This window comes from Haemorhous mexicanus, chromosome 15 (assembly GCF_027477595.1).
Source record: "Haemorhous mexicanus isolate bHaeMex1 chromosome 15, bHaeMex1.pri, whole genome shotgun sequence".
Taxonomy (NCBI): Eukaryota; Metazoa; Chordata; class Aves; order Passeriformes; family Fringillidae; genus Haemorhous; species Haemorhous mexicanus.
The window spans coordinates 7,740,310-7,755,781 of NC_082355.1; the positions used below are offsets into that span (position 1 = coordinate 7,740,310).

At 44.7% G+C, this 15,472-nt stretch overlaps 1 protein-coding gene across 4 annotated transcripts in view; it reads left to right on the forward strand.

The window, feature by feature from the left end:
- The window catches only part of RASGEF1C (RasGEF domain family member 1C), a 78,695-nt gene that overhangs the window by 32,144 nt on the left and 31,079 nt on the right, over positions 1 to 15,472 (forward strand). For all 4 annotated transcript variants that reach the window (XM_059860236.1, XM_059860237.1, XM_059860238.1 and 1 more), the window contains 3 exons: positions 10,675 to 10,857; positions 12,486 to 12,608; positions 15,087 to 15,224. In XM_059860236.1, coding sequence (XP_059716219.1) covers positions 10,675 to 10,857; positions 12,486 to 12,608; positions 15,087 to 15,224 — 444 coding nt within the window. The remainder of the gene's footprint in view (positions 1 to 10,674; positions 10,858 to 12,485; positions 12,609 to 15,086; positions 15,225 to 15,472) is intronic.

Below are 15,472 nucleotides of genomic sequence, written 5' to 3' on the forward strand. Positions count from 1 at the left end.
TGCACCCTTGACACCATCTTTCGAGGAGCACTTCCAAAAAGTATGGAATGAATGTAGATCATGTGGGAAATATCTCAGTAGTGTGCTCACACAGCTGGAGTCAGCACAGTCTCCCACTGTTAACTGGACATGTCCCTTATGGAAATTGGCTTTGTAGCCCACATTTCAACTGCTGAAGAGTTATGAGGTCAGAAAGCGCAGTTCAGAATTTAGCTAATTTTGTGTGTATCTTAGACTATGTTCACTCCTGGGTTTTATACCACAAAAATCAGTGGAATGATGCCAAGAAAAAATTCATCTCCTAATATTTAGAATCAGCTCCTCTGCCAGGAGTGTATTTCACTGAGCTGCCTGCCATAGCTCTAAGAGTTCTGGTGCTGGTTCCTGAGAGTTATAATTTCTGCATGGGCACTGGGAATCACTAACAAGAGCAGGTTTTGGATGGATATTAAACTTCATGCTTCAGGGTATAAACTGTTCTCCTAACTCGGGAGCAGAAAGAGGCTGCTGTGGTGGGCAAAGTGTTCTATTTCTGCCCCTGCAGTGCTCTTGCCTGTCTAAGGTGCCCCCAGTGGTGGTGGCCAGCGTGAGAGGCAAGTGGGAGAGCTGGATGGACCACGGGCAATCCCCATGTTTCTCTGAGAGCAGATTGTTGATCCCAAAGCCAGGGCATCACATTGCTGGTGCTTTGATTGGAAGCTAAGAACTAATGTCTGCAGTCTTTTTTAATGACAGACTTCTAGCAGTGATCACAGAATTGTCTTGAAGAGTTAATTTCGGCTAATGAGCAATTAGTCAGCTCAGCAGTGACTCTTCCTTGCCTGTGGCCCCCTGGGGAGGGGGTGGTCAGGGCTCAGCATGGTGCTTGCCTGGGGTGTATGGAGCCCAAGCATGTGAGCCCAGCAGCCTCACCTGTGCTGCTGCTGGCTGCAGCTCAGATTTCCTCCTTCTGAAGCAGAGGGATTTATTTTCCAGCTACCGACTTGCAGTGTTATCCTAAATGTCAGCAGTCTTTTCTTTCTTTCTTTCTTTTTTTTTCTAATACTTAATGCAGCCAGAGAAAATCTGTCAGCCAAAGACTCCTTGCCTGCCCAAATGAAGGCTGAACTTGTATGGGTTTGAGCATATTCCAGTGTGAATGTGTTTAAATTTGGGGCAGCCAGGGATGCTGCTGCTGCTTCCTGGGCCCGTGTGGGGCTGCCTCGGGTCACGCTGTGGCAGCGGGTGTGGGATGGGAGCAGGCACAGATGGTGCTCCAGAAGGGGAAATCCAGAAGCTCACGAGCTCATTTCTTTTAGGGAGATGTGTCCATATGTCGCCCATAGAGGATGAGAGCCGGCTCATCAGTCTGGAGCACTCTGAGGCTGCTGGGATGAAATAACCTGAATCTGGGTCTGAGCTGGAGCCTGGTGCTGGCTGTGCTGGTGGAGCCCCTGTGCTCTGTCCACCCTCCCTGCCTGAATGTCCGAGTGTTCAGTGCCCCTCCTGCCCAGGGCTGAGGGGGGGACTTTGCTAGGGAGCCTGCATGGCTGGATCCGTCACTGACAGGCTCAGCCCTGACCTCTCAGTTTTCCTGCCCACAGTCCTGTGCACAGCTCCTGGAGGTGAGCTGAGGCTCAGGGATGTGAGTACCACAAATCAGGTGCTTGGCTGTCTGTCCTCTCAGCCAGGCACTGCACACTGGGGCACAGAGATGCTTCACACAACGGATGCCTTGCAGGTGGACATAAATCTCAGGGATGCCTCCAGACCCTGGCAATTTGCACAAATGTCACTTAAATTTTTGCTCCTAATCTGGTAACTGAGCATTGCTTGAACACACTGTAGTGAACAGTGGTGATAAATTGACACTGGTGACAGTCAGAGCTTATGCTGCTCTTCAGAATGTGTTGATGTTTTCTGAGATAAAAATGAGACCCTCTTCCATTTAATATCTTAGCAAATTTGGGGAATAAAATAGGTCGACAGAAATGTTGTCCCACTCAAACTGGAGCAGTGGTAAGGAAGTTACTTGAATTTCTCTATTTACATATTGAGGAGGAGGGGTGCACTTACATGAATGTGTGTGTCTATATATAACTGCATTTACGTATGTAACACCCAAAATACATCATTATGCATTCATATTCACATGTGGTGTCTGAGGATGTAAGTATAAAAATATGATTTCTAGGTTTTTAAACCTCCCTGACAGATTCCAGGAGACCAATTTCATAATGCATGCCAAGATTTTTGACTGAGACAGGTAGCAGTAGGTGCTAATGAAAGAAAGAACTGAAAGTAAAATGTTGTTACATCCACCTCTCTGAACAACCTGCAGAGCGCTGGCAGAATCATCAAACCGAGCTGAGAGTAATCAGCAGAGACTGATAAAGCTGCTCTTGTAATTATTTGTTTGATTTACAGCTTTCCTTCTTCCTTCTGCATAAATAGCAGAATTGCTTTGCTTAGTGTGGGAGGATTTTTTATTCCTGTCAGGGCTTGTTCTCACCAAGATGTCATGAGAGGAGGACTGAGATCTGCATTTTTGTTTTATTTACGGGCTTTCCATTGTAATTCTGACAGCATGCGGTGGAGACAGCATTCATTTAGCTGGGGAGAGGTTGCCTTGCTCCTGCAAAGCTGTCGGTGTTGCAGGGTCCAGACTCTGCCATGCTGCTTTTTAGTCTCTCTAATTCCTCCAGGCCTGGCCTGGCAGAATCTGTTCCTGGGAGGAGGTGGCTGCTGGGGACTGAAGGCAGTCACAATGTCATGCTCGGGTATTTGGATTTAAATACAATTTCCACAGTGGCTCTCTTGATTTTAGATGTGAGTTTGATGATGCCACAGCCCAGGCTGCCCAACAAAACCACACAGCCCTGCAGCTGACAAGTGTTAGTTATCCTTAAATAACTTCCTCTCCTCACCACTTCCACTCTGAAGGAAGAAGATCCAAGCATTGACTGATTTCCAGGCAGTCCCAGTGGTGGCCCATCAGTGATGACTGAACTGAGCCAAGAGGCTCCTGTTGATGTCAGTGGTTTCTGGGAATGTTGCCTGTGTGGTTTTGTTCTGGGATTTCCCTTTCTGTCCATGCCTGGTTGAGCTCTGATTTCACTCATGGCAAAGTTTGCAATTTAGTGTTTAACAAAAGGTGCAGTAATTCATTCTCACCCTAAGCACTCTTATTTTCCTTTTCTCATTTATGTTCTATTATGTGCCTCTTTCTTACCTTAAAAAAGGGAGGAAAAGGATAAAGGATCATTTCTGAGCAGATAAAGAAAGGATAACTTTTACTTTAGAAAAAATTCTGTGCACCAGAATAGTTCTTATATTGTCTAAGGATTTTACCAGGATACCAGGAACTCTGGAGGAAGGGGAGGCGTAAGGGGAGAGAGAGCAGAAAATAGATTTCCTAGCCTAAAGAGAGAAATCCAGACTGCTGCCTTTGGCATGCATTTGAATATTGTCAAGGACATCTGGAATATGTTGATAGCCTTCTTCTTCTAATAATTCTAAAAATCTGCTAATGATGAGGCACAGATTTGCCATGGGCCATGTCTGCCACGTGCACACCCAGCGCTGGGAAGGGTCTGAGACATCAGAGGCTGTGTTGCTCTCCTAGCAGGGTCAGCACCAGCTCCCTGTTACTCAGGAGAAATACTTCAGACTTGAACCAGATTGATGAAAAGAGAAATTGCTCTGAGACTAAGAAAAAAAGCTTTGCACCCATTGCAGTGCTGTGGGGGGTTGTTCTTGAGCGATTACAGCTCATCCTTTCAATGCCTTATGATTCCAGGCAATGATGGCATTTTAAGACAAATAAAGTGTTCATGGCTCTGCTTGTTATTGAAGGGATTTTATTATTGCTGATGTTACATGAAAAAGAAAGTTATTAAAAAAATGTGGCACTAACAAATTGAAGCCCCCAGGGAACTGTTGCCTGAATGGGATTTTGATTGGAGTTCAATTTAATTGGCCATAAATCTTCTCTTTTCTGATTTACATTCTACTTCAGACCAGTCTACCAAATTAATGATAATCAGGTTTTCATTTTTCTCTATTGAGCAAAATACTCTGACATGAGCACAAACAGAAATATTCCTTCAGCAAGGTGACCTTGTTCTTGCTTGTGCCGTGCTTGTAATTGATTTAATGCCTCCTTACCTATAAATTGGGCCTCTTTCTGAGGCATGTCCATCAGATTTCGAGGTAATTGGTTAGCATGGTTGTTTTTCTGACTGCAAGGTATTTCTCATAGACCTCTAGTACAAGATCATTTTACCTCTAGGATCATTATACTGACATGATGGAATGAATTCAGCAGGCAGACATGCACTGACTCTGTTGCAGCTTTGAATGCACCTATGTGCATTTCTTGGGGAATTACAAAAGATCTTGTTCTAGCCTGGAGTGGATCTGTGGAGTTGTAGAGCCCAGTAATTTCTGTGGAGTTCAATTTTGCAGAAGAAAAAGAAGAAGAGTTTTCCAGACACCCTGAGGCTCCTGGCCCACATCCCCTGCTCTGAGTGCTGTTTACCACAACACATCATGGAGCTGTCCTGTCCTGTCCTCTCTGCTACTCAGCTCTCCTTCCCTTCCTTTACCCAAGGTTGCTCTCTGTGATAGCTGGTTTAGATTTGTGAGGAGTTTTCCTTCCCCTCCTCTCTAAGAAGGCTTCACTGGGTGAACTCTTTAGGGAAGTGATACGTGTGGGTGGATGAGTAAGAGGTGAGAACCAGGTAGGATCAAAGGAAACAAAATTGCCGTCTAATTCTGATTAGATATCCAGAGCCATACATTTACTTGCTGCTCTTGCAGCCTCTTTCATGGGAATCTCAGTGAAGTCCCCAGCTGCTGCAAGCAGTGGGTGTGGAAGGGGAGGGAACCTGTATTGAGATGTAATCATCATTATTGAGATTGGAGAATATTGCAGTTAAATGTTTTTCCCCACTGTTCTTATCCCTTGTGCTTCCTTTGTGTTTCTAACCCATGTAGAGACTTCATTATATTGCTCATTTAACCACTTCCAGCAGTACTGGGATTGACAGGTTGAGTTTCCAGCAATCTCACAACTTCATGGGCTGTAGATTGAATGTTTTAGGGCCTGATGAAAAGGTGATAAGAAAGTTACATCTGCTACCACTTTCCTAATTACATCATCATCAAATACATTGAGTTTGTTAATGCCATGTACTCTTGCTGAAATATGTTTCTAACCATGGCCTTGGCAACTGGAAGCAATTACTTTGCAGTGGTTTTCCTTTTGTATTCTGAAACACCAGAATTCTTTTCTGTTCTTTCCTCTGCTTCCCTCCCTACAAAAGAAGCAGAGAAAAATCTGAATTTTAACTTGCTATGATTATCTCCTGATTTTTTTTTTTTTTTTTTTTTTTTTTGTCAGCAAAGATGAATAGCTGGAAAATTACTGGAAGTAATGTAAAGAAAAATGAGCATCTGCTCCTGCAGTTTCTGCTGAGCTCAGTGGTATTTGGGGTTTGTGTGACAGCAGTGGGCAGGTACTGAGGCTGATGAGATCTCAAGGTGTCTTGTGCTGTTCTGACAGGGGCTGTGGACAGGGTTTGTTCCCCATGTAGTGATGGCTGGGTAGTAGACCTTGGTACTAAAACTGATCAAGATGTTTTTCCAAAATGTTTTATTGCAAGCCATCTTCCTTTAGTTATGCTTTTGGTGACTGTTTGATCAGAAAAGAGTTTTGCAGGATTGAGGTGGGATATGTCTCCTATCTTGATTCCCAGCTCACTCTGGATTAGGTATGTTTGTTAAAGTCTGTGCCTTGCCAAATGAATGCTTGACTTGGCTGTCCCATACCCTTGGTTTGTCCCCTGCCCATGCTCCCTGAATGCTGACTTGCTAGAGTGACACTGGAGCCTCCCTCATGGCCCAGATGGATACCCCAGCCTCCACACCTCCCCTTACCAACCTCTCTAGCTCCTGTAGTTCTGCTGGGAGATTGTCAGAAGCTTGTGCCTTTCATCCCTGAAGCGGGAAGGCTTTTATTTATTTGGTTAATCCAAAAGTTAAGTGGATGGGAAGGAAGATAAGTCGGCAGCCCCGTTCCCTTCGTCACGTGGTACCAACTCTTGTTTCCCCTAGAGAGAGGCAGAGCAGATGGAAGGCAGAGATGAAATGAAGATCAAAAGTAAACAGTGTGATTAGGTTTTTGATAAAGGATAAAACACTTATCACATCAAAGGCGCTGAAAACCACATGAAATGTTTCCTGGGCATTTTGTGTCCACGTAAGCATTAACTGCACTTGCCAAGGGGACCCTGGTATCAGCCAGTGGTGGAGCTGGGGGATGCTGGTGTGTATTTACCCTTGTGGCTGTGCTGCAGGTCACCTGCCTGGCCCAGGAAGGCAGAGCTGGCAGCCTGCAGCCATCCTCTGGCACCTTGAACCTCTCTTGCTGCAGATCAGTGGGCCCACGTGCATGCTTAGGACTCCTTTGAGCCCCCTCAGTCTTCCAGGTCTGGGCACTTTTCCACAGTTTCCAGCAGGTTTTCCACAGATTTCAAGGCACTTGCAGATGTAGATAGGTGCAGAGTTTGTGGGTAATTTTTCTCCCAAGCACTGGTGATCCTTTGGTTCCCTGCTTTAGCTCAGTGAATCAAGTCCTGAAATATTTTGTGTGAGCAGCATAATTTGTAGTGAGAAGTGTCTCTGTCTTCTTTTATCACTGTGTTGAAATACTGGGTGGTGCTGGCCAGTGGAGGAACATAAAAAGGTGTATGTTGCCATTATTTTTTAAATGGTGGTGTGGTTGCTCTGGCCACTGCTGGTGGATATTACATTTTGGTAAAATTAATACAAAATGTTACCAGCCCAGGCCAGCAGCATTTGGTGTTCCTTTTTCCAGGTAGTGATGAGTCCAATCTGCCTTTGCTTCCAATTTATCACCTTGTTTTCCTGTAGGCAAGGAAGGAGGCACATGCCCTGCCTTCTGCCACATGGTAGGTTCTGTGTAACACAGACCAGTCCCAGCAACAGTCTGCCCCTGGATTTTCTTTTTGTTTTTTTAGCCAGTGCAGAAACACTTTCCTATCTCCTGGTCTCAGCTCTTCAGAGCACAGAGGTGGTTTAAATGCTCTGTGTGTGCAGCCACATGTATCATCAGTCATTTTGCATGTTGGGGGTGGAAGTTTGCCCTTCACTAACATCTCACCATCTCACTTCCTCCAGAGCACCATTTATCAACTGAAATTGGCATCAGGTTTGCTTCTGAAATGAGAGGAACAGCAAAACATTGTGTGTTGAATTGGATGAAAGTTCATGGAAGCACCTGCTGAATCACGTGCTTAAATCTCATTGGCTTCAGGTTAAGTCCAAGAGGTTTTCAAGTGAGGTTTTGAGTCATTTTTACCCCATTTGAGCTGTTGTTTTCAGGAAAAGCAGGAAAACCTTTTTTTGCCAAGACAGACTTCTTTACAAATATCTAATATTCTGGACTCAATTTTTACTTGCCAGGGTTTATATTAAACAGCTCAGAAATGGGGCAATACTTGAGTGGAGATGTGTGTGTTAGAGTCACAGAAAAGCTAATCAGAAGCAACCTCTTGCACTCATTGGTCTAAGTTCCCACTTGAAGCAGGGCTTGAAGTTTGCTAAGAGTCTTGTCTCCTTGGGTTTTGAAAACCTCCCAGGATGGAAATTAAACATCCTTTCCAGGTCCCCCTTCCACAGTGCTCAGGGGATGATTTTCTCTTCGGCTGGAATTTCTCTGCTGCAGCCGGGGAGTGCTGCCTCTCATCCTGTCCCTGCTCTTCAGGGGAGGGGCTGCCTCTGTCTGTGCTGCCTTTTCCATCATCCAAAGAGCTCAATAAGACAAATCTCCTTGGTTGTTTGCTTGTTTGTTTTCCTCTCGGTGCTTCCCTTGTTTCTGTGTTCTGTGAGTGATTGACAGCAGAACCTTGTCTGTGTATTTGGGCTCTTTCAAAGAAAGATCTTGTTTCTATTTAGCACTCTTGAAAAGAGAACTCTGGAAATGTATGAAGTCCCTATCCTGAATTCATGTCTGCCAAATGCTAATGTTAGTTATTTTTGAGCTTAGTAGTGCAAGAGGCTTTTATCCTTTGTACAGCTGGCCTCATCCTGCTGTGAATGTAACATAAAAGGGAGCAAAAGGCATCTTTTAAAGCCTTCAAGTCTTCTTTGGTGGAAGTAAGGTGGCAATCATGCACTAGCTCAGATATGACACAGGCCTTGCCTGAAAACTTGAGGTTACTCAGGAACTTCATAATAAATAAGTCAAATTTAATTTCTTGACAATACCCAAGACAGATGTCTCAGTGACAGTTGTACAGCTGTTTTATTTCCCTTTTTAAAATGTACTTTTTCTTAAAAAGCATTACCATGTATTTCACCAAGATTTCTCATTTAATAATATGCAAAAGTTCAGGCAATATCCTGTTTAGATGGTTTCTATTTGATAATAAAAATGGCATTGACAGTGAGAGATTGCACTGAATAAATCATTAGTTGTGAGTTCTGTTTTATGCTGCAGCCAGGATGTGTCCTGTAAGTTCACAGCTGTTCTAACTTTTCCTTTTCCTCATCTAGACAGCTGTATGTCCATGAGATTTATTTCTTGATCTATGTGGACATGAAATCCTTCTTGGGATTATTGCCATAGAAACAAGCCATAACATAGAGTGTGTTAGAAGTAACAAATGGGATTTGGCAGTCCTTCCCATTTACTACACAGAGCCTGAACTATGTGCTACAAAAAGCAGCAATTACTTGCTCTCAGAGCTTTATTAGCAGGCACATCTGCACATTCATTAGAGCTGAATGCTTCAACTTTCATCCTGGCTGGGATGGCACTTACATATCCCGGTCCTTAAATTACAATCCACCATCTAGTTTATTTTCCAGTCAAGGCAGGAATTGGTCAGGTTTGACATTTGGGATCCTTTCTGTTGGTTGCAAATCCCAGAGACAGCCTGTATGAGCCTCCCAGGAGGAGATAAGGGATGGAACTGCTGGCTCCAGGGAACGCTCCCTCCTTTGAAGGATGAAGTCACCTAAGTTTTGCTTGTAAAGCCTGATCTCCCACGGAGCTGGGACTCAGCTCCCAGCCTCTCCCAGGGCTTCCCACCCTGCCTGGCTTACAGGAATGATTCCCTTCTCCTTGGTGGCCCCGAGCTGGGGGAGTAGATGGGCTGTGCCAGGCAGGGAAGGGTTTTTTGCAGGAGTGAGCTCACCAAGCTGTACCTGGAGCTGAGGCTGAGCTGACTGCCTGGGTCATGGCACAGCTGCTGATATACATGGGGGAGAAAGGCAAACTCCAAATTCTAAGCCAAATCCATGGGTCAGCTTTTGGAATGCTATGGGAGAGTAAAGAGGCAGAGAAGCAGAGGGAACAGAATACAGAAAAGGGCAGAGGAATGTATTAAAGCCCAAGGTGTGTCTGCTGGCTGTGTGTGCCTGAGCCCTGGCAGTGCTGTCACAGGGGCCCTGGGCCTTCTGCCATGGGAGGTCACTGCTGGCTCAGCAGGGCTCAGGGTGCAGATCTTGCTTGGCTCTGGTGCTCTTCTCTTATCTCTTTCCTATCCCCCCTTTTATGAGGTAAAATCAAACATGAAAACAAATAGTCACGTCACAGAGGGGTCCCTTGCTCTGCATGATGCATTTGCAGACCTGGAAGGGAGCACACACTGTTCTTTTCCCATCCATGTCCTATAATGCTGCCTCTAGCTGAGAGAGGAGCAGCTTCCAGGAGGGATTTCAGAGGCAGCTGGAGATGCTTTAAAGCTCTCAGAGCAAAATCTCTCATCCCTCTGCAGCAATTCAAAAACAAAACAACTTCGCTCAACAAGAGGAACATTCAAAGCTGATTGTAAACCACAAAATCGAGATGAAACCTAGAATGCAACCTGAAAAACCCAGATAATTGAAATATAGGAGTTTGAATTGCTCAGTCTGCCTGGCCTTCTTTTCAGACGTGCTGAGGACTGAGCAGCTCTAGTGAAAGCGATGAGCGCTCAGGATTTCTTTGAAACATTTATTTAGTACCTAAGTATAGATCTAGGACTGACTAACTTCAGGCTCCAAATATAGTTCAGGTGTCTGCCTTCTCACTCTTCCTCATTTCTCTTTTCTTTGCTATTTAATCTTTTCATCAGCTCCCACATTTTCTGTTTCCTCCGACTCCCTTCAATTTTCCATCCTCCCCCAGCTGACTCCTGCTCCTGTCTCCTCACTCACTCTGACACCTCTGCTGTCCCATGGGAGCCACAGGGCTCCAGTCCCAAGCAAGCTCTGGGTGGCACCCCTTTTCTCTCCCTCACACCCTAAATTCTCCCTGCCTCATTCTCAGGAGGGCAGAGGTTCAAACAAACTGCTTCATCCTGTTCAGGAACTTGCTGATGTTTGTCCCAAGTATCTCCCCTCTCCTGTGTGGGCCTGACCAGAGATGGCAGTGAAAAGGGAATCATCACAGCCAGTCTTGACTGGGGGTGAGCCCAAAGTAGCTGCCATCACTTTCTGGCCCAAAAGCACAAATCAAAATGTCCCATTTTCTGTTTTCTGCCCATTGAGTCGTGGGGGTTATCAAGAGGGGATCATGTTAATTTTGTACACAGGGAGCTCTCATTAGTGGCTGTGTTGTTCAAATCAGCCAGGAAACAGGTGTGGCTGTGGATCTGATGGATTTTGTCCCTGTCTCTCTTGCAGGAAGGCATGCCCCAAACACTGAGTTCTACCAGTATGTTTACCCCATGTGGTTTCAGCCCTCATCTACATACTTCAAAAGAAGGTGAACAAGGAGGACTAATCTTCCAGGATGGAAACCTTACCTCAGCATCTCTGGATGCTCTAATCCAGCATCTGATACCTACCACTGATTACTACCCTGAAGTAAGCAATTCACAGTATAATAAATGGTTTAATTTTGATGAATTGGGGCAGCACTTTATGCAAAAGTGCAAATGTGTTAAATTTTCAATTAAGAGGGCTCATTTAAAAGCTGCATACAATTAAAGCTTGGTAAATTGATGCATTGCTTTAAATGCTGTTTCACTGCTCTATAATTGTTCCCATGAAAAAGCAGATCCCAAAGATGATACTGCCTTTAAAGAAGCGAACAGGGTGGGGGGGGGGAGCTGTCGTGGTGATGAATTAGTGATGTAGCAGTTGGAGCTTTTCAAAAATAGCAGTGCTTCCCAGAGAGGTTTAGAGGAAAACTGAAGCAAAAAACTCCCAAGTCTGAACTGGCATTAAATTAGCTGAGTTTCAGTGGCTGCTGAAGTCACCAGGTTTGCCTGTATGTACAGAGCATTCCCTTGGTGATGACAGAGATGCTTCTTCTGGTGGGTTTGTAATTTACCTGTACTGTGTTCACAACTTTACAGTTACTGGACAGCATAATCCAGATCCTAATCTGTGCTCCATCAGTGGAAATTAAGTGTTTCCTCACCAAGAGTGTGAGGATCTAAACTGGAAGCAGGTTTATGGTCCTGCAAGCTATTGACTTCACTGGATTTTGCACATCCTCAGTGGAATTCAGACAGAGTTTGACTGGAAGACTTTTAAGTGCTAATATATCTCCATGGCTTGTTTTTCAAAGCACAGAGGAGCATTGACTTCTGGGTACTTGAGGAGACTGGGAAAGTTATCAATGCAGAGCAGGCAGCATGTTTGAAATTACCCGGAGCTCAGTTTCTGATCAGCTAAAAATAAGTAATAAAGAAGCATCTCAATTATATTAAAAAAAAAAAAAAAAAAAAAGGAACAGAAAGGCAATAAAAATAGGTAATGGGCAGATCAGACTGGGAGATTTTCATTAGGCAATGTATGATATGTAATATTATACCTGCTGCTTGGGAGCATGGCTGGGGCTGGGGGAAAGGAGGTAATTCAGGTGCAAGGATGCAAGGAGGGGTCAGGATGCAACAACTGAGAGTTCATGCATGTATTTTAAATTCACTGCTGGAATACTTTGAATAATCCAAGGATTTATCCAGCAGACCTGCTTCCCACAGCTTCACAGATGTGGAACTGCATATGATATGACTTGGTTGATAGAAATGAAATTTGGTGAGTTAATAGAATAAATGAAATACTGCTTAAAATAGGCTGGGTGATATCTGCAGGGCAATAGCAAGATGTTACTGATATGGGGGTGTCTGCAGCTCCCAACCCAGTACAACACAGAGATTCCTGCCCAGTTAGCTTTACCGTCTCCAGCATCCTGGCTGGGCTGTCTCCTGTACTTGGGCTTGCTCCTGCATGTTCGCTTCACTGGATGTTTGCCCAGGGTTTAGGCAACCAAAGGCTGGAAGTGGATGCTGTGGAGGAAGGAGATGCTGCTGCCTCCTGTGCCCAGTGTTACCAGTTCCATATTCAGGGTGAGGAATTGTTATGTCCTTTAGTTCATAATGATCTTGCCAAGTAGAAATGAAAAAGCTGTGAAGTTCAGGCTCTTACAGTCAATATTACCCACTGTGTGGCTGCTTACAGTAGATCTGCTTGTCTTTCTCCTGCAGAAAGCCTATATCTTCACATTCCTGCTGAGTTCCAGACTCTTCATTGAACCCCATGAGCTTTTGTCCCGAGTTTGTCACAAGTGCATCGAGCAGCAGCGGCTGGATGACCCTGTGCTGGACAAGGTTAGTTTATGTCTACAGCAGAAAAATGTGATATGTTTTCAATGTCAGAGGATTCTGGGGCTCTGGTGTGTGTCCCTTGCCTCTTTTTAGGTGGAATGAATCTTTCTCATAAAGGATTTGCCACTGAGATCCTGCCATTGATGATACCAGGCATCCTTGTATCCATGTCTGAGAACAATGCTTCAGGCAGTAGTCACTCCAAATCTTCTTCTAATTTTCCCTTTCCCCCTGTCTCAGTCTTCCCAGGTGACTTTCCTTCTTAACTTCTTTAAGGCTCTGGGGAGGCCTGCAGGATGCAAGGAGGTAGGACATAACCCTCATACACTGTCAAGTGCAGATGTCCACACACTACTCTCTCTCCCATTTTTACTTACTGTCTCTGCCCCTTTGCTTTCTTGCTCCTGGTACAGTAATATTTCCCCTTGGCCTTCTCTGTCACTTTGAGCACCAAGTAACAGGTGCCCACCACCCTCCTGCCCTCTGCCCTCAGAGCAGCCCCAATGGAGTACCAGGAATGGGCAGGAGCAGCAGTGGGGCCCTCACAGGTGAACAGAATGAGAAAATCCAAGCTGTTCCTGCCTCAGCACTCTTCCCACCTTGCCCCAGGGACTGTGCAGCCTGGTGCAGTGTATGGGAACACATGTGCATCCTCTGGCAGTGCCACAGGCGGTGCAGAGGTGATGGGTCCCACTGGATGCTGCACTGGATTCTGCCCAAGCTCTCCTTGCTGCATTGATGAACACTTGGTATGTTATCTCGAGCAAAAGATGGACCTTCAGAGCAGGGGAGAGGGATAGAACATGCATTTGTTGGAAATTTCCAGAAGTTCTGAAATGGTTTTCAGGCTCAGGCTTTCCAGCTTTGAAACCGTGAGTTTGGCATGAAATACTGAATCACCAACATCTGACCATGTGCTTGTTTTTGCACAGGCAACTGGTTCCATGAGTAGCAGGAGCTCTGCCTTCACTGTGGAGAGCCATTCTCCAGAATGCTCAGCAACCCCAGACTTGGGTTACCATACAGTCAGTGTTAATAGAACAATCTGTATGGGGTGAACCATGCAAAACAAGTTTTCTAAGGTGTGAGGTTCTCTTCTCCAGTTCTGTAAGATGCAAGTTTAGAAGGGTTAAATGTGAGCATTGCAAAGTTTTGCTGCTCATTAAACTTTTAAGAAATAAAAACCACTGTCTTATTATGAAGACTTCTTATCTGCCTGAAGTTCATCTGGGTTTTGTAGCAACACAGGGCTGGTAGGACACAGCTGATTTTGTGTTCCTGAGAGTGGGGCTGATTTTGAAACTTTGTACACAAGCAACCTCCCATCCCATGTCCTGTGACTTGCACAAAGTCCTCTCCATCAATTCATAATGCAGTTTACACAGCTGGAGCAAGTCTCCCCAGACCTTTGTAGTTTCCAGTAAAGCTTTCCCTTTAGCAGACACCTGCTGGTCTTTGAGCCTGAGCTTAATGCTAGCTGACAGCAGTTATTTTTAGAGATGTGGTTCATTGAAACCTGTTGTTGGTGGAAAGCTGAAATATGCATTTTGACCACCTTGGTTGAAAAACAAAGAGCCAGGGAGCTTAAGAGTATAATTTTTCCTGATTACAGGGTACACTTCAGCTGCAGTACATGGGGATGCAGAAGAGTCTGTTTCAGTCTGTGTTTTCTGTAAATAAAAATGCAGTTTGTTTTTTAACACCATTCCCTTTTCACATTATGGAGGATGAAAGCTTTGGGAGCAGCCACACTGGCTGTCTTTTGAGACAACACTAATGCACCAGTTGTGCCATTCCCTGCATTTCCCTCCTTGTTCCATCCCAATCCTCAGATAAATCTCCACCAGAAGTGGGCATCAGCTGTATGTGTGTGAGTGTCCTTGTCCCATCATGACCTTGAGCTCATGTGGGAAGAGAGCAACATTACCAGCAGCCCAGGTAAAGTTACAAAGTGCTGCTGTTCTGTTCATCTTTTTCTTCATTGTGCATCTGCCACTGGTCACTAAGCAGTTTTTTTTTCATACAGCCAGAAAGCAAAGGAGCAAAAAACCTCTTTGATGGTCAAGAAATTCAATGCAGTTTTTCAGAGAAAGATGAAAATATAGAAGGGTTGTAAGTACAAAAGGGAAGAACAAATGGTTCAAATCAGCAAAAAGGCCAGATGTTTTAAAAAAAGGTATCAAGGTTGCACGGACAAAGTGTTCATCCAGCCATAAATAGGGCAATTGCACGTGCAGAATACTTAAATCTGCATGTAAAACAGGCAGTTGTGCATGCACCTGAGTTCTGGTACATTTTGCATGACAAAATGTATTATTTATGCACCACAGTCTTTGTATGCATGTGTGCAGGTTTTGCAGGTGCAACACAAATGCCTTCTTTGAAAACCTGGCCCCACATTCAGTGACACACAGTGTGAGAGACTCTAGTTGAGTAAACGTGTTTCAGTTCCTGTCCATCATTCAATGGTTTGCATTTCAGGCTCGAATCAGAAAGTTTGGACCCAAAATCTTACAGTTGCTGACAGAGTGGACAGAGACATTCCCGTATGACTTCCAGGAAGAGCGGATGATTGGCCATCTCAAAGACATGATTCACAGGATAGCCCCATGTGATGAGGTGAGGATGCCTGACCTGGGATGTTCTGCTGATACATTAAGTTCATTTTCCCACTTGGTTCCTCCTTTTCCTCTTTTTTCTACATTCTATTCCATGCCTTTTCCTGGATACTCCCAGAGTTTGTTTCTGCAATAATGTAAAAACCTGTAGTATCTTTCCTGAAAGCCACATCTCTCCTTAGGTGCTCCTGAAGCAGTGAGCATTGGAATTTATCTCCTGCACATGGATAACAGGAGGATAACAGCATT